The following is a 27785-nucleotide window of genomic DNA, read 5'->3' on the forward strand; positions in this document are numbered from 1 at the left end:
TAATTTCAAGCGTATAATTATGAATACCGATGTTGTGTATTGAACCCAGTATGTTGTTCTGTATACAAATGTATAAATGATTATAAGGTTATCTAACCTTTGGCAATCGCGTTTTTCCAGTGTGACCTTGCCTTTTACACACGGTCATGTAGTATATTTCAGAACGACAATGAAATCGTGCCCTTGGCTAGGATGGGTTTCTCTACGAACATCCCTGGCCTTCAAATATGGGTTCCTCCTGCCCCGAGCCGTGGCTTGGGCAGTGATGGAGTTTTTCCCTTTCATCTTCTGCCTTCTCCCTCCTCGGTAACAAAGGCAGTGTGATGCCTTCTGTCCAGCCACAGGATGGGCAAGTGGCTCCTTCATCCCGTGCTACCCATATCACATAGAGTGAGTGAAGACATCTGTACCTTCTACCCTGGGAAGTCTGTGCTCTGTGTATATCCTTTAAAGACTTTTTATTTACACAGATAATAGGCAAAAATTCCAACATGCTTCAAAATTGTTTTCTTAATGTATTTTACAAGGTAATTGGAAACTTAATATCATTCTAACAGACCATAGTTGATTGACCACAAATTGTGACTAAAATTTTCACATTCCCTAAACAGTGTTTGTAATGTTTTGCAGAACCCACTGTGTCCTTATGTTTATTCATAACACTTTGTAAAGTGAACACTGGAATTAATTATTCTTCAGCATTAAAGCGAGGAACAGTAGCATTTGGTGCTGTATGAAAGTATTGGTAGTTGTGCTCTATCAGTGGTCTCTTCGCATTTTTTTTAAAAAAAAGGTCATGTACTATAATCCAGAGTGGCTTAGCTTTACATTTTATAGTTCATTCCTTATTTAAATTTCAATAAACAAAAATGTGGTTGTATCAAGATGTGGTCAGGTTTTCACGCGGCTTGCTGGATCACTTGTGTACCGCCTATGTGTGGAACTTCGCTTCTTACTCTGGTTGAAGACTCGGAGGTGAGCGAAGGGGGTGGCTTGCCTTAGTTCCTGGTGGGGCTGCCTCCCTTCTGCCTCCGTCTGGTGCTTTTCTGCCGCAGGCTCTGTCAGGGACACTGCAGTGGAACCTGCAGTTTTTAAAGGGTAGGCTTTGCTTTGTGGATGTCATCAACACCTGAGAAAAAAATGTCAAGTTGGTCCTTCACATAAAAATTTGTGGTTTAAGTTGTGGAAATCTTGGTAAAAATAATTTTGATGGATGCACATTTTCCCCTTGAGCTCTTGTTAAAGAAGAAGGAATATTGCACCATTATACTTTATTTGTACAGAAATGTAACAGATTACCGCAAAAACTATACATTTATCATTTTTAGATACACTTAATGAATGAAAAAGATGCGTTAAAAAATTGAATAGCATTGGCCCTGTGGTCATAGGACATTTTAATTTTTAATAGAAAATATCAAAAATAGGGATGATTTTGAGCTAAATTCCTTTCTTGTTAAGAATGAATTACTCTCATTCTAAAAGTTCAGGTTCTTTAAAAATAAATAAATAAAAGTTCCAGGTTCTTCGTATGATTGTGCATATTTAATACCAATGAAAAAGTTGCAGTTTGAAAAAATTTTTATTAGAATTCTCTTTAGTCTGATTCTCACAAGCTATAGTCCGATGAGAATTGGTATTAATGAGTATGGTTTTGTGTACAAAATAAAAAGCTCATCTAAAACCAAACACATCAATGTATTTTAATGCAGTAGATTTGTTTTAGTTAATTTTTATCTTTATCATGTGATTAGTCCATAAAGCTTGAGTTAACTCGTTTGTAGGACGGAGAAGATTTGATGGATGAGAGTGTACTGAAGTTCTACACTCAACAATGGGAGGATTATCGATTTTCCAGCAAAGTGCTGAATGGAATTTGTGCCTACCTCAACAGACATTGGGTTCGCCGTGAGTGTGACGAGGGACGAAAAGGAATCTATGAGATCTATTCTGTAAGATACATATTTTTTAAACACTTTTCACATGTGTATTTTCTTAGTGATACCTCATCCGGTCAGTAGAGGAATCTAGGCAAATATGAAGCTATTTTCAGAAGAGTAGGCTAATTTCTTTTGCTTTAATTATCAATAAATGACCCTTAAATATCTTGTGGCAGGAAAGGGGAAGGATGAATAAACTGGAGTTCTAAAATACAGCCTCCACACTTCTGCACTGACTGATAGCAAGTTTCTTCTGCAGTTATTTCACAGCCATCCAGTTGAGCCTGGAACTGTCCCAGTTTTAGCGTTGGACGTCCCACACGCTGGCCGTGGCTGGCAAATGCAGTCCCTGGCCTGAGACCCAGGCCTCACGGATCAGCCCTCAGGGTCTTGTGGTTTGGGAAACTGTTCAAGGAGAGGACTGTGCCATGAGATGTCCTCCTACCCTCTCACTTTACAAAATAATCTGACAGAAAATTGAGAGGTTCTTTTAGACCCCATGAAAATAGATTTTGAAAAGGTAAAGTTTGAGTGATTAAATCATCTTCATTAATATGTTTCTTCAGTCAGGGAAGAAGCTTGTTCTAGGCCCATAGGTTTCCAAAGTGTGGTCCCCAAACCCACCACATCTTGGGCCCCTGGGAACGTGCTAGAAATGCAGATGACTGGGACCCAGCAGAGTGTGGTAGCAAGCCCTCGAGCTGGGGCTGATGTGCAGTCATGTGGGAGTGCCGACGTCGTAATGCAGTGAAGGGGAGGACCTGAGCACGGACGGGCGGTCAGGTGCACACGCTGTAATCTTCTGGAACCAGTGGTGGGGAAGATGTCAAGTTCTGCATAATGAGATTCTCTCCATATCCAGGAATGTTCGTGTAATAGCAGTACTTTACTGCTTTACTATTTGCAGATTTAATGAAAGAAAAACATAATATATCATAGATGAGTGACAGACTCTTATCACTTACATAGTTCAGTTTCTGTGCCAAACTGTTACTTCATAAAGGTACTTGGGTGTATAGTTTTCACAAAACTTTCTAGATTTAGTGTTTTGGTTTGAGCCTTTTGGACTTGCCCTTTTCTTTTCCACTTACAAATGCTTTCTTGAGACTGAAAGTTGTCAGTGTGGGAATCCGCGTGATTTGGGTTGATTTCCTCTTGGTTGCCACCTTCACCTGAAACACCGCGTGTACCCCACAATAACATCACAGACTCCTAAAAATCATTATAACTTTTTGTGTGCTGTATTCAAGAACAGTTAAAGAAAGAAGTACAAGTATACCTCAAGATTCGACTGCTTTTATTTTTTTATTTACTTTGAAAATTCATACTTTCTACATCCTTAAATCCCGTAGTTACCATTTGGAAATATAACATGCAGCATACATTTTAGCAGAGGCTGATTAATATCCCTATCTAGAAATAGAATTTGCTCTGTGTGCTCTTCCAGTGAACCTGATGAATTCGTTTAAAGTTCAAGCATCAGTTGACACAGTGGGATAGTTGGGCACAGTGATCTCTCATTGTATTTTCCCAAAGTTCCAGAAGGTGGGGATGATTTGTCAAGAAATAATAAGTTTTACTTTTTTCCTGATAATTCTTTCTTCCTTTTTTAATTATAGAAAGTTGTTGTTTTCCTTTCATGTCCACTAGAGAACATAAGTTAATTTCATTATTGATACATTAAAGTGATTGAGCAAGATTTTTTTCCCTGACTCTCTTCCTCTGAACTCTCTCTGGTGTACCATTGGCCCTTCTTTCTTATCTTGCCAGCTCTTCTTCCTTTCTTCTTCAAAGTGACAAATTATCCAGAGTCAAATTAGAGCTGTCTAAGGCTTTTTAATTTAGAAAAATTTTTGGAAAACAGTTATTTTTGAAGGCGTAGAATGTCTTTACTAGAAGTTCATGGCCATGGCATCGCATTTTCCCTCCTGCCTCACTCCTGCATTAAAGAAGTCTGAAGAGTTGAGAACGAACAGCGACAGAGAATTTGCACAGAGAAAATGTATTTTCCAAACAATTGCCCCAGGGTTGCATTTCTCCAGAAAAATGAGGCTCTTCCTTTCCAGCATCTTTTTGGATATCATAGTTTCTAATTCTGAAATCTTATTTTTATGCTAATATTACCCGAGTATGTATTGTTCATACTTTATTAAAAATAGTTTTCTCTTAGAATGAAATCTTGCCATTGGCAACAACACAGATGGATCTGAAGAGTATTATGCTAAGCAAAATAAGTCAGAGAAAGAAAACACCATATGATCTCACTCACATGCGGAACTTCAGAAACAAACCAAGAAAAAGAGACAAACTAAACACCAGACTTTTGAGCTGCCACCTTGTGTCTCCGTGTGTACGCCTAATCTCAGCTGGTCCCACCGAGACCCCCTGAGCACCAGCCCGCTTCCCCTGCGCAGTCCCATTTCCGCTCCAACAAGATGAAAGAAACTATCACGAACCAGGAGAAACTCACCAAACTGCAAGCACAAGTGCGCATTGGTGGGAAAGGAACTGCTTGCCGAAAGAAGGTGGTTCATAGAACGGCTACAGCAGATGATAAAAAACTTCAGTTCTCCTTGAAGAAGTTAGGGGTAAACAGTATCTCTGGTATTGAAGAAGTGAATATGTTCACAAACCAAGGAACAGTGAATCCCCTCTAGCCACCCCAAAGTTCAGGCATCGCTGGCAGGGAACACTTTCACCATTCCAGGCCATGCTGGCACAAAGCGGCTGACAGAAATGCTACCCAGGATCTTAAACCAACTTGGTGCGGACAGTCTGATTAGTTGAAGAAGACTGGTTGAAGCTCTGCCCACACAATCGATGGGCGGAAAAGCACCACTTGCTACCAGAGAGGATGACGATGATGAAGTTCCAGATCTTGTGGAGAATTTTGATGAAGCTTCCAAGAATGAAGCAAATTGAATTGAGTCAACTTCTGAAGAAGATAAAACTTGAAGAAGTTACTGGGAGCTGCTATTTTATATTATGCCTGCTTTTTAAAATTTTGTTCACGGATCTGATAAAATCTAGATCTCTAATACTTTTAGAGAGTGCCCAAGCCCCTTGGACACTGCAGCTCTTTTCAGTTTTTGCTTAGGCACAATTCATTCTTTGCAGCTAATTAAGCTGAAGAAGCCTGGGAATAAAGTTTGAAACAAGGTTACTAAAGTTCTTTGCCTAGGGGGGGTGGAAAAAACAGACCTTTAGCTATAGAGGACAAGCTGATGGTTACTAGAGGGGAGGTGGGTGGGCACAGGGAAAATAAGGGATGGAGGTTAAGACGTACACTCACCGTGACAAGCAGTGAGTGATATGTAGAATTGTTGGACACCTGAAACCAATATAACTGTTAACTATCCTGGAATTAAAAATTTAAGTAATAAATTAAAAAATAGTTTTCTTTTAAATATTGCTTTCATGCTGTCTTTTTTTCTGTGGTAGAAATATCACTCAGTTCATTGTATAAATTAAATTATAATCTTTTCTGAAATATAGATCTTACATAAACCCAGCTCTATCTGTGGTTAAATTTGGGGAAAATAAGACTGAAAGCATTTATGTTTAAGTGAGTTCCTCAGCTGTTTGTATTGAGTACTGAATTGTTATAAATTTGAATTTTACTCTGAGAAGTACCTCTCTTAACAAACAGCTTAAAAATCATGAATGAATTATAACATTTCTCTTGTGGGGGACATTTTTAGAGTGATTTTCTGGTATTACCTCTGTGGGAAGTTTTAAAAACTTTTTAAAATGTATCAGAGAAACCCCCCCCCACACACACACAAACACACACATGAATACAAGTAAAATGGGAAATCTGAGTAATTCATGTATAATAAACTGCATCTATGTAAAGTGTCCATTTTGGTGCATTTACAGTTGTATGCATCCATGCAACATAAATCACCACAATTAAGATACAGAACTTGCTAATTTTTTATTGTCTGTTACTTATTTTACTGAGTATCAGGAAACTATGATAAATGGAATTATCTTCATTAAGTGTGTTAGGTCAGAAATTAAATTTGGGCCAGGGAATAGTGTTAGAAGTTGAATCCCCTGTTGTCCTGTAAGCTGATGTGTATTTTCTCCTAAAGATCCAGATTTTCTTTTTATCTTAATTATTAAAATGTGAGCTAACAAACATCTGTACTCTGATACTTCCTGAAGTTGTTAAGAGAGTGTCTCTCATTTCATCATGATGATAGATTGTTACCCAGTTATAATCTAGAAATATTGGTCAGTGAGATTCAGGCTGATTCCTATGACTTCAGTCTTAGAAAAACGTAGTAAAAGTATAGACATCTTATGCTTCTTTTTCTTTTCATCCAGCTTGCATTGGTGACTTGGAGAGATTGTCTGTTCAGGCCACTGAATAAACAGGTACCAACTTGTGTGAGTGTGTCCATGTTTTCCTTTCAAAACCCCTTACAGATTTGTTCCTTGGGCCTTGTCTCCCCTTCCTTTAGAATGTCCTTCGAGGGGTGCCTGGGTGGCTCAGTTGGTTAAGCGGACTGCCTTTGGCTCAGGTCATGATCCTGAAGTCCTGGGATCGAGTCCCGCGTCGGGCTCCCCTGCTCAGCGGGGAGTCTGCTTCTCCCTCTCCCGCTCCCCCCCGTGCTCTCATTCTCTATCTCATTCTCTCTCTCAAATAAATAAATAAAATCTTTAAAAAAAAAAAAAAAAAAAAAAGAATGTCCTTTGAGTATCTCTCATCTTGCATTGTCTAATGAGCTCAGTCTGAGATGTGTAGTAATACGCATACTGTAGTCTATGACCTACCTGCCTTTTTTTCCCTTATCCTTCCTAAAGGTAACGAATGCTGTTTTAAAACTAATTGAAAAGGAAAGAAACGGTGAAACCATCAATACAAGACTGATAAGTGGAGTTGTACAGTCTTATGGTAAACAGTTTCCCTGTAATTTATTCAGAGTTTTTATATCAAATGACAGTTGTAACAGTGTTCTGACGGATTCATTTACAGATATTTTAGATTTAAGAATATTGTTTGCATTTACAAGGGCGCTTGGAATTCTCTTTAAGTTAATGTGGTTCTGTTCGATTTTACCCATCATAAAAATTGTTTGATCTTTGTACCTGAAGGGAATTTTGAGGAATTAGACATTTGAATTATCTTCTGGTCTCATTGAGTTACTGTATATATAATAAGATAGAGTGTCATTAATGGATGATAACCAGAAGTCTCTGTCAGCTTGAAGAATTGAGATTGAGAAACCGATAAGCTAATGCAGTGTTTTAAAAACTTAGGTGACATCGTATTTCTCTGAAAGTTTAAATTTAGTCATTTTTAGGGAGCAGGTGAAATTGGTGAAGGGGATTAGGAGCTATAAACTTCTAGTTATAAAATAAGTCATGGGGGGGATAAGGTGTAGCGTTGGGAATGGAGGCAATAATATCATAATAACTCTTTAAGGGACAGATGGGGACTCGACTTAATGGTGGGGACCGTCTTGTAATGTACACAAATACCAGATCGCTGTGATGGACCCCTGAAACCAGGAGGCTGTTTGTCAGCTATACTTCAATTAAAAATAAATGTCATGTTTATTATTTTTAAGCTTTTAGAAATATAAGTGTTTTTCAAATGAACTGCATGATAACTCTGAAGCATGCTTGGCCATGGGTCAGAATTACTTGCTTTCACGTCTTGGATTCTGTGTCTTTTCTTTCATTGAAACAGTGTACTTGAATACCAGTGAATAACAGATTTACCTTAGGCCTTATCATTGTCCGTTTACCTCTTAAACGTAAACTGAATGCTACACACCTAGGTATATTGTGTAAAATATAACAAAAACTGGGGTAATTGAAATATAGTTCCTATTTATTTCTAGTGGAATTGGGGCTGAATGAAGACGATGCATTTGCCAAGGGCCCTACGCTGACCGTGTATAAAGAGTCCTTTGAATCTCAGTTTTTGGCTGACACGGAGAGATTCTATACCAGGGAGAGCACTGAATTCTTGCAGCAGAACCCAGTTACTGAGTATATGAAAAAGGTAAGCTTAACTATGGCACGTGGAGCAGACTGAAGTTAAAACAGTTACTACTGCTCCAGTGAATTCTTCTTTTTCACGTAGGCAGCTTTTGCACAGGTCATTTCTCAGGCCGTGTTGTCCTGTAGCGTCCAGGCAGGTGCAGACGCTTCTCCCGGTGCCCCAGGCAGCTTTTATAAATTCATCTGAGAATCACGGCTCAGTGTTCTCTCTGCTGCTCTGAGGACGGAACCGTCCTAGCCATGCGACTTCCCTGGTCTGAGCCGTCTCGCAGCGTGTCTGTGTACATCTGATGGGAGCCGCAGTCCTGCGTCAGTGAGAAACAATTCCTAGGTTGGCAAACTTTAGCTGTTTGCTTTTCCACGTCTGAAATACTCTCTGACAGTCTCCAGCACAGCTTTCAAGTTGCTAGTAGAGGAGGTGCTTCTGAAACAACAGAATCTGGGATGGATCATCAGTTCTGTGCTAAGCGATGTTACAGGGAAGTAGTTCTTTTGGTTCTCTCTCTTGGGAAGACAGGTATCCTGGATTGTCACTGTGAGGAGTGACTGAGGGTAGGAACTGGCAAACCCATTCTGGGAAAGGTCAGGGAGCAACTGTCTTTGACTTCGCACTCGCTCTCTGTGCTGCCATGGCAGCATCCAAACAAATGGGTGTCGCTGTGTTCCAGTGAAATTTTACCCACAGGCAGGATGTGGCCTGTAGGCTCTCGTTCGCCCACCCCTGGCCAAGATGGACAGGATTTCCAGGGAGGCCGAGCTAACTGTGTCTGATCTCTGCCTTGCCTTTATTCTCTCTTCATGGGGAGAGCGAAGGGAGTGAGTATGGAGCCACGTATCCACGGGCCGAGACAGGCAGTTAGCAAGTCAGCCCCGTAGGAGCAGTGGGGGCCTCTGAGCACATGCGTCCCACCCCGTTTGTGCATGATGTTCTGGCTGCGTTTTCCCATAGGAGATAGTGCTTATAAGTGGGCCTTAGAAGTTTGAAGTTGAAAGTCCTTGACTAACAAATTTCTGAGATCTCAAAGCCTAACAAAAATGGAAGTCTTCAGAAGTCTCAAACTTGGAAGTAGTAGCAGTTCTTTGTGTATGTCTGCGGGTTAAATGAGCTTTTGTGTGTGCTGACCCCGAGCATAATTGCCTATTTCATGTGTTAGCTTGGCAGCGCAGTTTTCATGCCCACATCTCTGCTTGAACTCTGCTGCATATGGTGATGCTCTTAAGGGTGGGGTCTTTTGTCAGGGCACACATCTGTGGGGTCTCAGTTCCCGTCCTCTGCGTGAGACCAGAGCTACGTGAGCACTCCCAAAGCAGGCAGATAGGGTTTTTCAGTCAGGCCTGGAACCAAAGGCAGCTTGAGGAGCAAAGACTTACCGTGGTCTGGATGTTTCCAACCCGGTGTGACCCTGCCTTCCTGCATCCTGGTGCTCTTACAGAGGATTCCTTTCTAGCAGGGTTAATGGTTTGGCCCAAATCCAGTTGGATCTTACCAAACATGACTTCTGTCACCTTCTGGAAGTCCATAATATGGAGAATCCAGCAGAGAATCTGTAAGCACAAAATTGGAAGTTAACCATGTGAACAGTTCTCTTGCCTATAGCCTTAGGCTGCAAGTCTAGTTTTAAATCCCTACTCAGCCATTTCCTGGGGAGTTGACCTTAACCCTCTGGTCCTCCATTCCCTCATCTGTAAAATGGGAATAATAATTTTGTAATACATATGGTTGGTGCTGGGCAAAGAGCAAGCGTGTTGTGTTTGCTAGGACAGGCATACATGATTCACGGCCTCCGGTAGATGCCTGAGAATATGCAAAACCACAGGATAAATGGGGGCACATTTTATTTAATGACTTGAGGAGGAATTATATTAAAGCATCATGTCAGGAAATAGAATTTAAAACTCATGAACAAAATGGAGATAAAGAATGAGCCTTTGACAAGTATTCTGCTTTTAGCTGCCGGTTTGGGCTAGATGTGCAAATTCCCTGGGGGTCTGCGTTCCCTTTTCTGTGATGTCCAGGGATGTTTTAGTGGAAACATTTGAGAATCTTTGGCTTCTCTGCAATAGGGATGGCTTTGATAAATGAACAGCCCTAAGCCACATTAGGGCCTGTAAGCTGTCCTGCTGTCTCATGTGATTGAGACTAATGTGAACTACAAAAGATTTGTTAACTATTCCAGGTTACTAATGTCTCTCATCCACACAAACTTTAAAAGTAAAATATACGTCATTAATTTGCTTACCTTTTGTGTTCTGTTTTTCGTTTTGTTTTCACTGTGAACCAATCCTAATAGAATTAATAGGGACAGTCTTTAATTGCTTGATTTTCTTGAGTCATTTTGAATTTGATTTGATCCTGGTGTTCTACGATAATTACCGGACAGCGATGATCGAGAGCCTACTTGACTGAGAATCCACAAAGAGTGTAAATGGCTGTCCTTCCTAAAACCTAATGATGCAACGCCTCATACCTTGGTTTCTTTATCTATAAAATAAGCTATCACTGAGGCCCCTCTGTTCTTCAGTGTCTTTGGAATCACTGATGTGCCAGTTTACTCTTCCCTTCCCTCTCGGCCCCGCAGGAAGGGCACTGCCGTAGAATGCTGCTACCCTCTGTCCTGCAGGGGTTGGAAAGCCACGGTGCTCCCCCAGAGAAGGAGTCAGCAGTGCCACCAAAGCCTTATCTTTCATCTGGGGAGGGGTAAAATTTTAGGGGAAAGCAATGTTTATGACAGTTGAGTTTTTTGCTGCCCGAGGTGATCATGTATAACTTCAAACAGGAAAAGTGGTGCTTTTCAGTTTGTGTGTCCTGTACTATATCAGCTCGCATTCTTGAGGTAACAACAGGCTTAGGGAAATTTTAGATTCGAAGCACCATGTGCTTAACTTAGAACTTCTGACTTAAAGCACGTAAAGATCTCCTATTGTTGGGACGCCTGGGTGGCTCAGTCAGTTAAGTGTCTGCCTTCGGCTGAGGTCATGATCCCAGGGTCACGGAATGAGGCAAGGAGCCTGCTTCTCCCTCTGTCTGCTGCTTCCCCCGCTTGTGCTCTTTCTCTCTCTGACAAATAATCTTTTAAAAAATGTATCTATTCACAATAACTTCATAATCAGAAGAAATATATACATTAGTTGTAGGCTTTTTGGAAAATACGTAAACATAACATAAACCTTCAAGCTTAGGGGACACTATTGCTAAGTATGTATATTAAACCAAATTGGTGGGGCGCCTGGGTGGCTCAGTTGGTTAAGCGACTGCCTTCGGCTTAGGTCATGATCCTGGAGTCCCAGGATCGAGTCCCACGTCGGGCTCCCTGCTCGGCAGGGAGTCTGCTTCTCCCTCTGACCTTCCTCCCTCTCATGCTCTCTCACTCTCTCCTTCTTGCTCTCAAATAAATAAGATCTTTAAATAAATAAATAAAACCAAATTGGAATAATTCTGTAGGTTTTTATGTAACTTGTTTCACATACACACACACACGTTACATTAACATGTTTTATATTTATTTATTTTACTGGTTAATAGTATTCCATTAGCCAAATATGCTATGCTTTCGTTCCCGCTTACCAGAAACTTTAGGTTTTTTATATTTCTTCTTTTATAAATTCCTTTCACATTTTTTATTTGGTAATACTTAATGATTTTTCAGAGATCATGCTATATTAAGGACATTGACATGTTGATGTATACTACAGATAATTCCCAAGTTTATTTTGTTGTTCACATTTCACTATTTGGAATGTGTAATAAGGTTCTAACTTCTGTTGTTTAAATAATTGTCCCATTGTTAGTAATTCTTGACAGCATAAATCCTGCCTGCATTTTTCTTTTGTTTTCTTGGCTCTTGGGTGTTTATTCTTCCAGTTGAATTTTTCTAGATTTCTCCAAAATTATACCAAATTTAAAATCATTTTAGAAAGTACAGCACTTTTACAATACCAGATAGTTTTTCTCTTTTATTCAAATCACCTGAATAATTTGAGGTTATCAATGAAATTTTGTCCTTGCTCTGATAATTTAGTGGTTCCTTAGTGATACTTTACGCCACACACATTTCTGCTAATACTTTGTAAAATATACGGACTTCTTTTTATTTTGCTGCTCTGTTAAATGACATCTTTGTTTTCCTCTCTTCCTTGAGGGGAATTGTAAGAACTTGAGATGCATAAATAATCCAAAAGTTACAGGGCCATGTACTCAGCAATTGGCAAGAGAAGGCCATGATGGTCGTTTGTTTTGTTTTGTTTTTAATTTTTTAAAAGTCTGATTACTAATAACGATTTCCATGTGGTCATTTCAGGGAATATATTCATGTGACTCTTGACTTCAAGCAGCTTTCAGTGGGACGCAGGGGTCCTGAACATGGTCTGTTTTTGAGGGAGGATCACAGGTTTCTCAGAGAGTCAAGTAGGGATAGTACCCCCAAAAGGTGAAATGCCACATATCTGAAGGAAGAAAGCTGACATAAACACATTTGGACTGCTAACAATGATAACCTTGATAAGTCATTTAAAAGGAGCTGGAGGTAGAAATATATTGCAGAGAAAATTGTGACCACTTAAATATGGTTGGCATTCACCCAGAATCAAAGAACCCCTTCCCTTTTCTCTTAATTTATTAGAGCAGGTTTGTGAGTTGAATTTGCCATTATTCATGGAACAATTCTTTAAGAAGGAATCCAGACCATTCACTTGAATGAATTCCTGCAGGCAGAGGCTCGACTGCTCGAGGAACAGCGGAGAGTCCAGGTCTACCTTCATGAAAGCACACAGGATGAACTGGCCAGGAAGTGTGAGCAAGTGCTCATTGAAAAACACTTGGAAATTTTCCACACAGAATTCCAGAATTTGTTGGATGCTGACAAAAATGAAGGTGAGCCTCTCAGACTCAAGACGTGTGTGCATGTCTGTTATGATCTGCAGTTTTGAAGTTGTTTGAAATTCTGGACTCTGCACATGACCAACATGAGTCATTTTTTAGAAGATTAATGTGTGTGTACCTTGTTGTGTATTGATTTCAGACCTCTGTAGAGGGTTTTGGGTGTAAATTTGGGGGAAGAACATCTTTTCAGTTCAATTTGGAATATAACTTGTTCCATACACTTTAGTGTTAAATGATACTACCCCTGATTTTGTTCTTGAGGATTTTTATTTTGAAAATTCTTCAAGATGTGAAGGCTAGTGTTTTGTAAAAGTCTTTCTTTTACCCTTTAGGTTTTACTGGGATATGTTAGGAGCTCAATAAAAGATTGATGTTCGAATTCAAAAGTTTTCTCTTTGGCCTTCATAAATTAACCATATGCCATACATATATTAAGTGAAGAATTTGGGGGCCCTTTTGTGACTCATTTGTTTGTAGAGTTGAGATGGGTATTCATAAATATTCCTTAAATTTATTCATTTTTTAAAATAAATATTTGAGTGCCCATTATCTATCTAGCATAACTAATATCTCAACCTTGAGAATTTTAGGAAGCATCAGATATACTTCCTGATAAAATTTTTCTCTGTTCTGTTGCTGGTTTCTCATAGTAAAGGAAAAAGTAAACTTTTACAATAACAACTTCATTGTTACTTTCAGCTTAATATATATATATACACACACACTAAATACAAAATACTTGGTTATAATTAAAACATTTTTGATTATTTAGATCTAAAAGCACCATTGTTTTATTTCAAGGTGGCTGTCATCACAGTACACGTACATACTTAGTGGGATGGATATGCAAAGTTTGTGTCAGCGCATTAAGGTGGCACCTTCTTCTTTCAGATTTGGGTCGCATGTATAATCTTGTGTCTAGAATCCAGGATGGCCTAGGAGAATTGAAAAAACTTCTAGAGACACACATTCATAATCAGGGTCTTGCAGCAATTGAAAAGTGTGGAGAAGCTGCTTTAAATGTAAGTACTATTTAATTGGAAATCAGCCAGGCCTAACTGTTTCCACCAGGAACTGCAGGTGTCGTGTGCCTCCATTCACGAATCCAAGTGGTAAGATTTCACTAGAACTCTAGTGGGGAACCTTGTTTTGGCTTTTTAAAGTAGAAGGTTCAGAAACCTCTTTGTTTAGTAAATTCCTCCATAAACTTTCCTCTGGCACCTTTTAGGCATTAAGGATGTCATCTCTTGATATTTTTTTCCTTACTTTCTTCTCACAATTACATTCCTTACACTAGAAGAGAGAAGATTCTTCCATAGAACAAACAGCCTAAAGCCTCCTAGACACTTGCCTCTGGTACCCGTGGGTCACAGGCTGCACCTCTTGGGGACTTTGATCTGAGGACTGCCCTTCCGTTGAAGGTCACAGAGCTATTTCCCCCTGATAGGCCCTGAAATGTGTAGTATTGCTCATGAACCCCACCACCCCAGGAGGCGCAGGAAATGTTCTTGCTAGTGTAGCAGTAATTCAGGTGATAATTTTATGTAGGGAGTACCACGTGTTCCTAAAAGACGGGTGAATTGTCTTCAGTTTTGTCCCTGTTGTACACTTTAAATTTGATAGTGTTTGGGAGAACTGATAAAGAAAAGCTTCTAGAACACAGTTGGCTCTTACGTCTGATTCAGAAAACGTTTTAATCTCTGATTTTTATTGTGTTTAATGTTAATTATTTTTGACGATACTGTTTTTTTTTTTACAATACCGTCTTTTTTTTTTTTTGGACAACACCGTCTTTAATACATCTTTTAAAATCTTCATTTCTCTGTTAACTTTGGAAGATTTCTTTTTATGGGTTGCTGCTTCCCTTTTGACACATTTATGAATTACTAATAGAGTGAATGTAAACCCATTCCTTCCCAGGTTGATAAAATAATTAATTTTGCACTTCCCAGATGGAAGGGACCTGGCTTAGTGGGTGTTGAGAAAGAGATGTCCAGGTTTCAGTGTAAGCTGGCATGTGAGATCCCGGCACTGGGACACGCGGGGTTGGGATCGTGGGGCTGTTGTTACCCTGGCCCGGTTGAGTGTGGCCCCCAACAGTCTGTCTGGGTTCAGATCCCTGCTCCAGCTGTGTGACCTTGCTGCTAACTTGCTTTTCCTCGCTCTGTCAGTTGGGAGGGTTTTTTAATAGAAAAATGACGGTGGGGACACCTGGGTAGCTCAGTCGGTTAAGCGTCTGCCTTCGGCTCAGGTTATGATCCCAGGGTGCTGGGATCGAGCCCTGCATCGGGCTCCCTGCTCAGCAGGGAGTCTGCTTCTCTCTCTCTCCCACTCCCCCACTTGTGTTTCCTCTCTCGCTGTGTCTCTTTCTTTCAAATAAATAAATAAAATCTTTAAAAAAAAGAAAAATGATGGTGACCACCTCATAGGGTTTTTGTAAACAATACGTGTAAAGTGCTTATTAAATCTGGTGCGTAAGTGCTCAGCAGTGATGACAGTTTTCCTTTTAAAAACTCATTTAAAAATCATCCTTATATTTTGATGGCTTTTCTTACTTCTACACTGAACGTTCCTTTTTAAAGGGCCTGACGTGCGCGCACATGTGTACTTCAGGAAGGACCAACTTTTCAATAATGTGTTTTCACGGTAGTTAATTCAAAACTCCTTTTAGCCACATGAGCAACAGAGCCAAGTAAATGACTTATTTTCCTTGAAATGAGTTAAGTGGTGAGTCTGTTATTTCATCAGACATGGGTTGGAGAAGTAACTACATGAAGCAGAGTTTGCTTTTTTATGTGACCTGTTGTGTATGGTATCTGCTGGGAGGTGGCCTCAGGGGGTCCATGGTCTAGATGAACGCAGTTAGATTATTTTCATGGGAATGATGGGGTGTTACTTCTAATGCCCATCTTTTCCAAACCAAAGTAAGGTCCTAGATGGAGAATAAATCACGCTGTAATTCTCAAGTACTATTGTTTTCTCTTTCTTTTTGATACAATCACCTGACTTGGTGAATCTTAAATCTGACATTTACTTTTTCATGACCAGTTAAAGCAGAAGTTTAGTTTCTAAGTAAAATTGTTTCTTTATATGTGGAACCTTCATCTGTCAGCAATAAGCACATTATTGATCATAAAATAATACATTATTAATTATAATTATTTCCATAAAAACCATTTTTATATTGAATTCGTGAAACTGATTTTCTAAGTTGTGAAGAAAAATGTTTTTTGGGAAAAGCAAATACTTTTTCTCTTTTCTGCAAGAGTTTTTCCTGAATTTCCATCTTAAAGTTTCAGTTGACTCGTAGTTTGCAGTGTGCTGTCTAAATGATTCGTGAGTTTCTTACACCACCGTCCGGGCCTGGGTTATACCTGCCTCCTTTACTCACCTGTGATGGGAAAGCCCATGAAACTTGAAGAAGCTCAAGAAAGGGCATGTGTACGCAGTGCTTATTAGCCTGGCACACAGTAGGTGTTTAAATACTTAACTTTAAGAAAGAATAATTACAGCTCTTAAATAATTTTAAGTAGGTATTTTTATCACAAATGTGGCAAATGTAAAAGATACATTGTAACCCAAACCATGATGGTTTTCCAAAGCCCACTCATGCTGGAGGAAAAGCAGCAGAGGAAAGAAACTGTTTGCCTTAATAAAAAAAATTATTATACATAATTCTAAGTGGGATTTAATTACTTTGAGAACACAATTTTTTTAAAGTTTGAAAATTTTTGCCCAATTGAGTTGGATCATAGTATATGAAAATCATTTACAGTGAGCATATTTAATGTGATAGAAAGCACTATTTAAATGATTCTTTAAGGACTAAAAAGTTTTCTTATGTAGTCCTATGATTCTGTTCATACCAAACAAAACAGGTAAAGTTTCCACAAGTAGAGAAATGATTTTACTTAGAAGCTGGACTTCTACTTTAACTGGCCACGAAAAGGTATTGATTAGAAAACTAGATTTGCTACCGATTAGTTTGGCCTAGACTGAAATCATTACAGGTTTCAAACTTGTAATGGGATTCAAAATAATATTTTATGTATTGGTACCTTCAAAACCTACCTGAGCGTTTTCCTAAGGCGTTTTTTTTTTTTTTCATAGTTAAAAACAAATTTTTAAAATTAAAGGCTCTTCCTGAAGAACTGGCCCAAGGTGGATCTCCCTCATGCTCTCTCCCTCTCTTTACCTAAGCAAGAACTGGCCGTCCTTGTGAAGTGTCCCTGAAAGAGCGCCCTTAACACACGGCTTACGTGTAGGCGCACCGCTGCTTGGACCTGTGCGGGCCGGCAGTTGGGCTCGGGGCTCCTCAGAGTATGGAGAGCGTCAGACTGCACGGGCCGGAGCAGACCAGCGTGGGTCCATCTTACCCCGCACCGGGCAGGATTTCAGTGCGCCTGGAAGAGTTCCCGCCAGCCTTTCTAGGGCCTCACGACTGGGGACTTGGATGCTCTGCTAATGTGCTGAGTCCTGCATAACGGACGCAGGAGTAGCTAACATTGCATTGGGTACCAGTAGGACTTTGGGAACCTTGTACACAAAAAATATTCAAAGATGGGATTTATAACTGGTTTAGAGCCGAACAAAGAACCAGACAAATCATTTTAAATAGGTGAGTTTGTTGTATAGGCAAGTTTCCCCAGCCGTGGCTTCTGGACTGGAAAGAGTGGAACAGCATGGTAAATTAGCACACTGACATAGTATTGAAACTGTTTGAAGTCAAAATTTGAAAGACCCTATGTGCTTACCTAGATGGGCCAAAGAAATGTGTTCAGTGTTTGGCAATACAGTAACTATAAAAAGAATCTGTATTAAAATATAGGAGGAGGACGGGCCCTGTACACTTCGGTCGTGAGCAGAGCATCTTGAAAGTAGAGCCCACACCTTCAAGTGTTCTCTGTACAAGGCTGAAGCCCACAGTGGCCCTGTGCTGGGTTCTTGGGTTATTGATCTGCCAGAGCAGCTTAGCTGCATGATGCTGGCTGGTATTGTCACTCAAAGGGCGAAGAAACATTGCAGATAAAATTGAAATCCTTGTTTTCATTCATTCAACAAGCATTTATGACCCTCCTGTGATGGGATTGATGGCAGGAATCCCAAATTGAAATGCCTCACCTTTGTCTTCTCATCCAGCCTCCGTGACCTCATCTGCCCAGTTGCTATATTACAGGTTTGTTTTGAATGCACATTCTCCTTCCTCCGTCCCTTAGCACGGGGCTGGGGGTAGGGTAGCAGCTGTGTAGGGCATGCCACTTTGCCCTCATCCTTTGCCCATGACAACATTCCTAAGCTAAAACGGTGGGTTTCCCAGTGAGCCTGGGTATGGCCTCAGCGTCCTCTAGAACCAGTAAGGGCGCCTGCCTACCAGCCCCGGCCCCGCTCTGTCCTCTCTGATGAGTGAGTTGGGTGAGGACGAGCCCCCTTCCCTGCCCCTCCAAGTGTTTTCTCTCTGGTCCCTGCCCCCGCTCTCACCCCCACACCCTGTTGTTCATCTGGGCCCTATGACTTCGTTCTCCAGATGTTCTTCCCGCTCTCCTTTCCTGTTCATCCCTCATGGGGCCCGGCACTTCCATCTTTCAGGAATACCTCTGAATGCTGTGACAGTTTTACTCCACATTCTTCATCCTTTTTTTAATAAGCAAAGCGAAATGAAACCTCTTCTCTATAGTAGTATATTAAATCTACAATATTATGTTGAACCAGAATCCTCTTCTGATTTACCCCTGCTCTCATGAACTTTGTCTTCCCTGCCAGATCACTTCCCTGCTTGCACTCAGGCTCTTCTCTCCACCCGTAACATGGGCCTCCGTGCTTTCTGCTCACTTTGTCCTTCTTTGAAGTCTAGCTCGGATCCTCCTTTCTAAAAAGAACGCTCCACTCTCTCTTCGAGCCCTGAGTGACTGTCTCCCCATCCTGTACCCCTGTGGCATTTATTTAAAAAGTCTCTCCTGTCCCCCTCTCTATTTGTGGTCACCTCTGTGTTTCCTGTCACGCTGCCGTCGATTGTAATCCCTGGAGAGTACGGCTGGCAGCTCTTTATAGTTTTAGTGCTGGTGTCTTGTGCACCAGGTGTCCCTTGATAATGATGGTAAAGAGGAAAAGCCAGCAGCCACGTGGCCAGAATCCCCTTTCCAGTTGTATCCTCCGTTTCTCTGTCTCTTCATTGTATCCATCACCTGGTCACCTTTCCGTGACTATGCCTTGTTGTACCTTCCTACTTCTCTCTCCTTAGACACGTCTCTTTTTGTCCCTATGTGTTAAACACCTATTTATCTTTCAAAACCCAGCTCAAATGCCATTTCTTCCACAAGCCTTTCCCCGTCACCCCTTTGAAATAGTAGCATGTTGGACTATTTATATGACATTCACACTACTTTATATTTTAGATATCTGTGAAAATGTCTTTTACAGGAATGGCTTTATCCATCTTCATGTGCTCAGAATTTAGCACAATGCCTTGTGCAGAATAGGGTGTCACCCTACTTACGTTTTAATTGTACTCCTCATTGTTGCCAGCAGGATTCAAGGCTGCTTACACAATGCATAAAAGACAACGGGCTATAAGGGAGAGAGTAGTAGAATAAGGATAGGAAATACAAACGACGCTCAGTGTTGAGATAGATCATGCTCACGTGGCATGCAGTGGAGTCTAGTATCCTGGTTAGAGATGCTCACAAACGTGCCTCCAGTTCTTGGCCATCAATGCAGAGATCTCTCCAGTAAAGGCGTCAAGACTGTGAAGTACAGTCAGCTCCTGGACTCCCCATGATCATAAAGAATAAGCCTGTAACTCAGGAGAATGACTCAGAACAGAACTGAGAATACTCTCCCCAGTGGCCCATCCTAAAGAAGACATCAGGAACGTGGACAGTTATCAACCCTACACTTACAAGTAAACGTGATCCCAAGTCCTTGGATGGCTTTATAATTTCCCTTGATGGTAGCTTCTAGCAAAATACCAGAAGAAAGTTCATGAAAAGAGTCAATATAGACATATAAGTACTTGCTAATAAATGATTGATGATACAGTGGGTTCCATGTTGAATTTTTAATTAGCACGTGATTTCGCAGCAGTCTGGTTGCTGTTGTGCTTCCTACAAAGTGGCCTTCACATAAATCAGGTTAGAAGAGACTATTTCATTACTGTCTGTCTTTAGGGCAGAAACGGCGGCAGATAAGCAGAGTCCTCTTTGAAACCATGTCTTGATTGAGTAACGTCAGTCTAACTGGGACTGAAGTGTAATCCAGCAAGAGTGGGCTTGCAGGTACTTTGATGACCAGCAGGGCCACTGGTCTAACAGTGGGGGTGTTGGGCTGCAGAGATGGACTAGGGAATGAAGTCATGAAGGTTTATTTGCAGCTTACAGAGAGATCATCTACTTGAAACGGGAGGAGGCATTTTCAGGAGCTGCCCAGGGCTCTGGCTCCAGGAATGATGGTGCTTATAAAAGGGAGCGCTTGAAACGGAGAATTATATAGGCAGAAATGAAATCAGGAGGCTCTGGCAGCATGTTTTTCAGTGTAAGACTAAGGGGTGATGAAATCTAGGATTGAGAAGTTGAGTTAGAAATAATTACAGGAACCCAATTGTTTGATGAACTTGCACCATAATGAACAGAGGAACATGGTGCAGGGTGCTTCTGGCAGGTTTGGGTTTCGTTCATACAGCCAAGATTCCCTTTATCTTCTGGAGTAAAATGTTCAAATAACTTGGTCCTGACTCAACCATTCTGTGGGTGCTGGTAATAGAAGAAAATTACGCACACGGTGATAAGATTGACCAAGGAACCTTACATCTGGAGTCTAGCCTGCTTTGTGTGGTCAGAAGGGAGGGAATACACATCCCTAAAATCTTAGGTAGCAGGAGTGCAGGGTGAGATAATCCTGGGCTATCCCAGCCTCCGGCTGTCCCTTAAAGCCGAGTAATGGATTATGGGGGCTGATTTTACTATTCTTTCTTATTTTGATGAGGTTTGGAATTCTTCCATAATAAAACCTTTTTTATTTTTTATTTTTTTAAATAAAACCTTTTTTAAAAAGGAAGAGGAAGGGGCGCCAGGGTGGCTCAGTCATTAAGTGTCTGCCTTTGGCTCAGGTCATGATCCCAGGGTTCTGGGATCGAGCCCCACGTCGGGTTCCCTGCTCCACGGGAAACCTGCTTCTCCCTCTCCCTTTGCTTCTCCCTCTGCTTGTGCTCTCTCTCTCACTATCTCTATCACTACTTGGCCCTCTCTATCAAATAAATAAAACCTTAAAAAAAAAAAGGCAAGAGGAAAACAAAATGTACCAGTTTTGATGTAGTAGATGTGAGAGAGGAGAAGGAGGGGGGATCAAGGAGGTGTTTTAGGACAGAAGAAGGCAGTCTCGTACAGTAAGTCAAACTGACAAATTTAATTACACAAAGAGCTGATATATGCTGATAATGGAAATTGGTTCAGAAAGCCTATAGCTGAATTCGTGAACCTATTTTGTCTTGCCCTGGGCTGAAAAGAATTACCGTTTTCTTTAAAGGAGAAATCACACAGGTGTTCATTTTCAGTTTAGGATAAGCAGGCTCTGAGGAGACTCACTCATTTTCATATCCAGGATATACCCTTCTTTCTTCCACCTGTGGGCACAGCTTTCCAGAGGCAGCCCAGTTACAGAAGCCCTTCGCTACCCAGATCTGAGTTTGCATCCCACATCCAACTGCATTTTGGTTTCATCTTTGCTGTGTATTTTTAAGTCCTGAAATGGCCCCTGCTAGGCTTCAGATGAGTTCAAGACCACCTGTGAACTCTCACCACCTACCCCACCCACTTACCTCCTGGATGCACTGCTTCTATTTCTGAACTAATGTAATAATTACTTTCTGCAACATCATTCTTTCTCTTAGAGGAGTCACAGTTTTTCTAGGCAAGTCCAGCTTAGTTCCACTTTCAAAATCGAATATCTCACTTGTCTTCGCTCTGTGTCTGACCCCAGTCAACTTGGAGCCTCGGTACTGACCGGGTCGTGTGGAGGGGCCACAGACAGGGACTCCAGCCTCCAGCCAGGTGAGCGAAGACGAGTGCAGGCGTGAGCCAGAGCAGGGGCCGGGGTCAGTGATGGAAGCCCGCCCAGGGACATAACTGCCACCGGGAGTTTGTAGATGTTTATCAGACCCAAAGGTAATGATTAAAGATTCGTTATTTATGGTCTGAGACTCAGAGCCATGATTACAAGATAAATACATACGACTGAAGCAAAAGTAGCAGCCGGACGAGGGTGTAGTGATGAGAATATGGAGCCCTGGTTACACTGGTAGGTTTTTTGTCTTGTCATTTTCAATTTTAAACCTCACTCAGAGAAATAGGTGATTTCTGCTTATCAGAAGAGGTAAGATGATGGAACAGGAAAAACCCAGTAAGAAAATGCGAGACTGTCAAATCACTGGATGGTGCGTGAGGCCTCTCTGTGCTGTTGTCTCCAGTGTTTGGGGGGTTGGTTTGGTTTGGTTTGGGTTTTGCCTGTTATTTAATACAAAAATTAATTTTACTTCCTGAGTGGGCACAGCACCTGCGAGGCCTTTGGGGGCTGGGGTTACACCTTGCCCCGGGCAGTTGTCAGAGCGGATAATCTGGGTGCCTGCAGACCCTTCCCTGCTCTTCTCTGCAGTTGGTGGTTTGTGGTGGTTCCCTTCCTGAAGCTTTTGCTTCTCTGTGCTACGTGTGGGGAGAATGTTGCTCCAGGGACCAAGTGCTAATGCTTATGGGGAAGAACTGCTCCGCCCCCAAATAACTGCGTGGTGTGGAGACTTCACTTCTCCTCCTCAAAGAATAATGATCTCAAGGTAAGGTCGTGGACAGTGTCTGACAAGGCCCCGCGTGTCCCGTGGGTGCTGTGTGGCGGTGACAGACCTGCCGCTGTCGTCCCGGCCGCGTGAGAGGAGTGGGTAACCGGTGTGCTCAGAAGTAGCTCTGGGTGAGGGCACGTTTCTGAGGACGGTCCCATCCGCTGCCGGCGTGGGGAGCCCCCGCTTACATTCGTGACATGGTGAGGATGGCCCCTCGAGCCTGTCACACCCCCGTGTCCCTCTTTGGGCAGGGTTACAATATTAGGATCACAGGCGATCCTGAGAAATCCTGTCTCAATGTACGCCAGCTCCCCACGAACTAATGCTCAGACCTCTTCCTCGGCCACATGTGCGCAGCTGTTTTAAGGAAGATAGGATAAGATGAGATGGAAGTCTTGTGAGGCTCCTAAGTACATTTTTTTCTTCTTGTGAAATTGGTCCTTAAAATTAGGGTTTTCTTAGTGGACGTGTATGGAATAAAAGGTAATATTTGAGTCATGATTATCAGTGTTTCGGAATTAGCTGTCTCAGAAGGAGTTGGTGAGTGCCACGACACTGCTTGCAAGCAAGGGAGACGCTGTCCTGGCAGGCTTCTCGGGGCTCGTGCCCGGTGGGCGCGGGGCGGCAGCCAGTAACAGCGACCAACAAGTGCAGTCAGCATCCCAGGGGTTTGGGCGTTGTCTGTAACAGGCCCACCCCATCCTGCCAGTCCAGAGAGCGTCCCTGAGAAAGTCTTAGAGACCAGTAGAAGAGCCGAAGCTGACGAGGCAGGGGGTCCTAGACAGAGCAGGGCCCCTCGGTGGGTGTAAACACGACCCATTCCAAGAACCCAGAAACCCGGTGTGACTTGAGAGGATGGGAAGTGGCACAGACTGAAACTGACAGGGTCGGCACTGGCTGTCCAGGCCAGGAGACCCCAAAAGCCACGTTAATGATAGTGCTTTAGTCCTAAGGGCAAGAGGAAACCGAGGGATAGTTGTAACAAACATGAAATTGATACAATCAGATTTTTAATTTTTAAACCATGTAGAAAATAGATTTAAAGAGCATGGTCTGTTTTGGTGGCCAGACGGAAGACAGCATGGGTTGGTTAGGTTGGGGGGTGGGGAGAAGAAGGAATCCGGTTCTTAGACTTTGTGAGGGACAGGTGTTTGTACTCGATCATTGTTGACCCTGGATGATGGGTCCACGGAGTGGATTTTACCATTCTTTGGAATTTTGCAGAGATTTGAATTTTTCTACAGTAAAACCCTGAAAGAAAGGAAATGGAGAGAGTTCCGGCAGAGAGGCAGGTTCAGGGAGGAGACCAGGGTAGCTCTGACGTACAGTTTGGGAATTCCATGCAACAACCATGGGCAAGTCATGTGAGCTGAGCGGGGAAGTCTGGTCTGGGCTAGAGATAAATGTGACCATCACTGGCATAATACAAACAAGTGAAATCATGTAGGAGTGGGTGACATCCCTCAGGGACGAGCCCTGACAGGTGTCGTGTTTCTTAGCAGAAAGTCCTCGTGTACTATAGAATAAGCAGGTGGTCATGAACCAAAGCAATTACTACTCTGTTCATTTCCTTAAGCACCAAAAATTGACATGTTTCATGGAAAACATGCATTTGTTCTAGCCAGTCTCGCCTCTCTCATTACCCCTGTTGCTTTTTTAACCCTGCAATCTGGTGCTCTCTGAAACACCTCCTCTTCTCTATTATTCCCATGTGCTCCTATCTTTGTCTGCCCTTGCCAAGTTCCTAAGCGGCTTCTCTCTCTCAGGACCTCAGATTCTCACTTCAGGTTTCCGAGGCTTGACACTTCATACATTTCCCTTCGTGGGGTCCTTTCAGACCCTTCGTTCTCACCAGCCAGAGTGCTGCTGGGTCTCCTCCTATAGTAGAAAGAATCTTGGAATCGGAGTCCAAAGACTTCTGTGCCCTTGGGGAAGATCTGTCTGATTGGTCTTTCCACAGGGAATTCCTTCCTGGCATTTCTTGGGACATTTATGTTTTTCCAAATTCTGAGTCTGAGAAAAATTGTTCAAGAAATCATGAAAACAGAGAAAAGCATAATTCTCCTGCAAGCATGATGGTCAACACAGACACATTCCTGGTTTAACAGAACCCACCGACAGCAAGGGTAGGGGCGCTCACACGCAGTTGAAGGTTAAGGTGGCCATCTCTGGAACCACGTTCCACGTTCTGGAAACACAGTGTCATCTGATCAATCTTCCTCGTTCACAATGCCGGGTTACAAATGTTGGTGCGCCCTTTCTGCTGCCGAGGGCATGCTTCTTACAAATAAAATACATGTTAGTGTGTTTATGCACATAATATACTTCGTGTAAATCCTTTGAGTGGCGTTCCAAAAAATAGCATGTGTTGGAAGCAAATTAAGTCCTTAAACTGGCAATTTTGACATGTGATTCTTTGTACTGACCTTAACCTTGAATGTTACCTTATTCAAATACTACCCAACAATGTTTGCTGGCATTTTCCCGTACTTGGATATTCGCTATAAGCTAGAGTTCTTTGTAAATACTTTTAACAGAAGAAATGCAAAGGGAAGAAAATGTGAATTTCGTGAAATAATTTGACATGTGATCAGAAAGCAATCTAAAACCTGAATTAGCAAAAACAGTAGTATCAACTTCAGTGGCAAACCCAAAATTAAGTCAAGCAGACAATATTTTCATTGTTAAAGAAATTGGTTTATATGAAATAAGAAGATGTATGCCAGTTGGAAGGTGCTTTTGGATGCACTTGTGAATTAAGACCATCAGTGCGGGGGCGCGGGGCGGGGGGCGCCTGGGTGGCTCAGGCCGTTAAGTGTCTGCCTTTGGCTCAGGTCATGATCCTGAGGTCCTGGGATCGAGTCCTGCCTCAGGCTCCCTGCTCAGCGGGAATCTGCTTCTCCCTCTCCCTCTGCATCTCCCCACGACTCGTGCTCTCTCTCTCTCTCTCTCAAAAAAATACATTTTTTAAAAAAAGAATGCTAAAGTATTTTTTTTTAAGTACAAAATTGGAGGAGGAGTTCTATTTCTACATCTGGAATAGTTGTCATGAAACAACAAGATTATCCGATGGCAATGAATGCTGTATGTGTTTTAACATTTTAAGATAATTTTTAGATATTAAATATATGTGATACTAGCTTCCATTATCTTAGGTGATTTCTCTTTGGCAATCATTTTGCATTCCCTTTTAACGTTTTCCCTTATTAAATATCTGTATCAGGTAGAGACTGCTATTCACATACTGTTGAAATTATAGTCTTGCACAGTGTACTCATAATAATAATAAACTTTGCATTTTTATTCTATTTTTTAGCAGAAAACCTCTGAAACTCTTAGTATAACCCTATCACAGGAAAACAGTTCAATCTCAGTGCTTACTCATTATTTAAAAACAGTATTAGAAGATGCAGAATAATTAGAATTTGGGGAATTCTGGTTTCTCATTCCTGAACCTGAGGATTCATATCAGTCAGGACTTTGCAGACACTGGCAGCCACGTAAGCCCCCCCGGCACTCGGGCCTCCTGCTCGTAAAGGAGCCGGCCGCTGGCATCCTCCTGGCGGGTGCTGTCTGTCCACACCGCCGCTGCCGCTGTGGACAGGTCCTGTCCTCCAGGCCTTTTCCCTTCTCAGAGCCATGGAGATGATGCTGGCCCGGGAGTGAGACGGCCTGGGGTCAAGCCTGACTGCCATCACTGAAACCCTTGGCCAGATGCCTAACTGACTTAGTTTCTCCCCCTGTCGAATGGGACTGCAGATGGCAGCAACCTCCTGGTGTGCTTGTGACCGTCCTTGTGTGGGGCTTAGCACGCTGACATGCAGTGCGTCCCCAGTGTCAGCTGCTCGGTTTTCATCACTCAGGCCTGTCTCCTTTGCACCCCCGCCGTCCCGGTCCTTCCCACCTTCCTTGTGCGTCGCTGCCAGACCTCTCCTGTGGCTGATCTTTGTATTGCATTCCTCTTATGTTGTTTCTTGATCCAGAGCTCCCAGTTGCCCGCCCTGCCGAGTCCGCCAGTGCTCTGCCCGTCTCCCAGGCCCTGGCCTGTCACATCCAGTCTTGCAACGTGGTCCGGTGTGCGAGTCAGACCCTCTCCGCCTTGTCTGACCCACTCACACCCCTGCCCGCACTTCCTCGAACCTTAATCTTACACTTTTTTTTTTTTTTAAGATTTTATTTATTTGAGGGAGAGAGAGAGCGTGCACACAATCCAGAGGGGAGGGCTGAGGGAGAAGCAGAATCCCTGCCGAGCAGGGAGTCTGACATGGGGTTCAGTCACAGGGCCCCCGAGATCATGACCTGAGCCAAAGGCAGACGCTTACTGGACTGAGCCACCCAGGCATCCCAGTCTTACACTATTTTTACACCACCTGCCCACCTAAGTTCTAGATATCCAGCTGATTACTGATCTTACTGGCTGATTGGTTTTCCCAGAAAAGTCCAGAATTTGAATTTTTAACAACAGCAAAAATGGGCTAAGCAAACTATCACTTGGAAAAAATTGTGTTTCCTGTGATCTTTGAATGTTCGAATAATTTGAAGAATCACTGTTTTTTTGTACAAGCTGGAAATCAGTAATTTCAAGCACGGAGAATCTGTTAGTATGTCTATAAGCAAAACGTCCTGTGTGTTTTGATGATGGAACCAAAACTGTTTCTTGATCTTATTTAACATCTTTGAAGAAATCTCTAAGCCTTTTGAAATATTTTGTAGTAACATGTTAATACACCATTTAATCCCCAGTAACCAACTTTTGTTTCTGTTTTTCCCCTCCTGAGGACCCCAAAATGTACGTACAGACGGTGTTGGATGTTCATAAGAAATACAACGCGCTGGTGATGTCGGCGTTTAACAACGACGCTGGTTTCGTGGCCGCGCTCGACAAGGTGAGCGTGTGGCGCGGCGGCCGTGCGGCGGCACAGGGGCCCGCGTTCCTCTGACTCTGCTTTGTGTTCCGCAGGCCTGTGGGCGCTTCATTAACAACAACGCGGTTACCAAAATGGCCCAGTCGTCCAGCAAATCCCCCGAGTTGCTGGCTCGATACTGCGACTCCTTGTTGAAGAAAAGGTATTAGTGACTCTGTGTGTGTTTTCCTTAGGAAACCTATTTAAAGTCTCAGCTTGTCTCT

At 42.3% G+C, this 27785-nt stretch overlaps 1 protein-coding gene across 2 annotated transcripts in view; it reads left to right on the forward strand.

The window, feature by feature from the left end:
- The window catches only part of CUL1 (cullin 1), a 101623-nt gene that overhangs the window by 60661 nt on the left and 13177 nt on the right, over positions 1–27785 (forward strand). For both annotated transcript variants that reach the window (XM_035021321.1, XM_035021320.1), the window contains exons 4-11: positions 1785–1952; positions 6273–6323; positions 6753–6843; positions 7796–7959; positions 12666–12828; positions 13729–13859; positions 27436–27543; positions 27618–27724. In XM_035021321.1, coding sequence (XP_034877212.1) covers positions 1785–1952; positions 6273–6323; positions 6753–6843; positions 7796–7959; positions 12666–12828; positions 13729–13859; positions 27436–27543; positions 27618–27724 — 983 coding nt within the window. The remainder of the gene's footprint in view (positions 1–1784; positions 1953–6272; positions 6324–6752; positions 6844–7795; positions 7960–12665; positions 12829–13728; positions 13860–27435; positions 27544–27617; positions 27725–27785) is intronic.

This window comes from Mirounga leonina, unplaced genomic scaffold (assembly GCF_011800145.1).
Source record: "Mirounga leonina isolate KUSES-001 unplaced genomic scaffold, KU_Mleo_1.0 Mir_174, whole genome shotgun sequence".
Classification (NCBI taxonomy): domain Eukaryota; kingdom Metazoa; phylum Chordata; class Mammalia; order Carnivora; family Phocidae; genus Mirounga; species Mirounga leonina.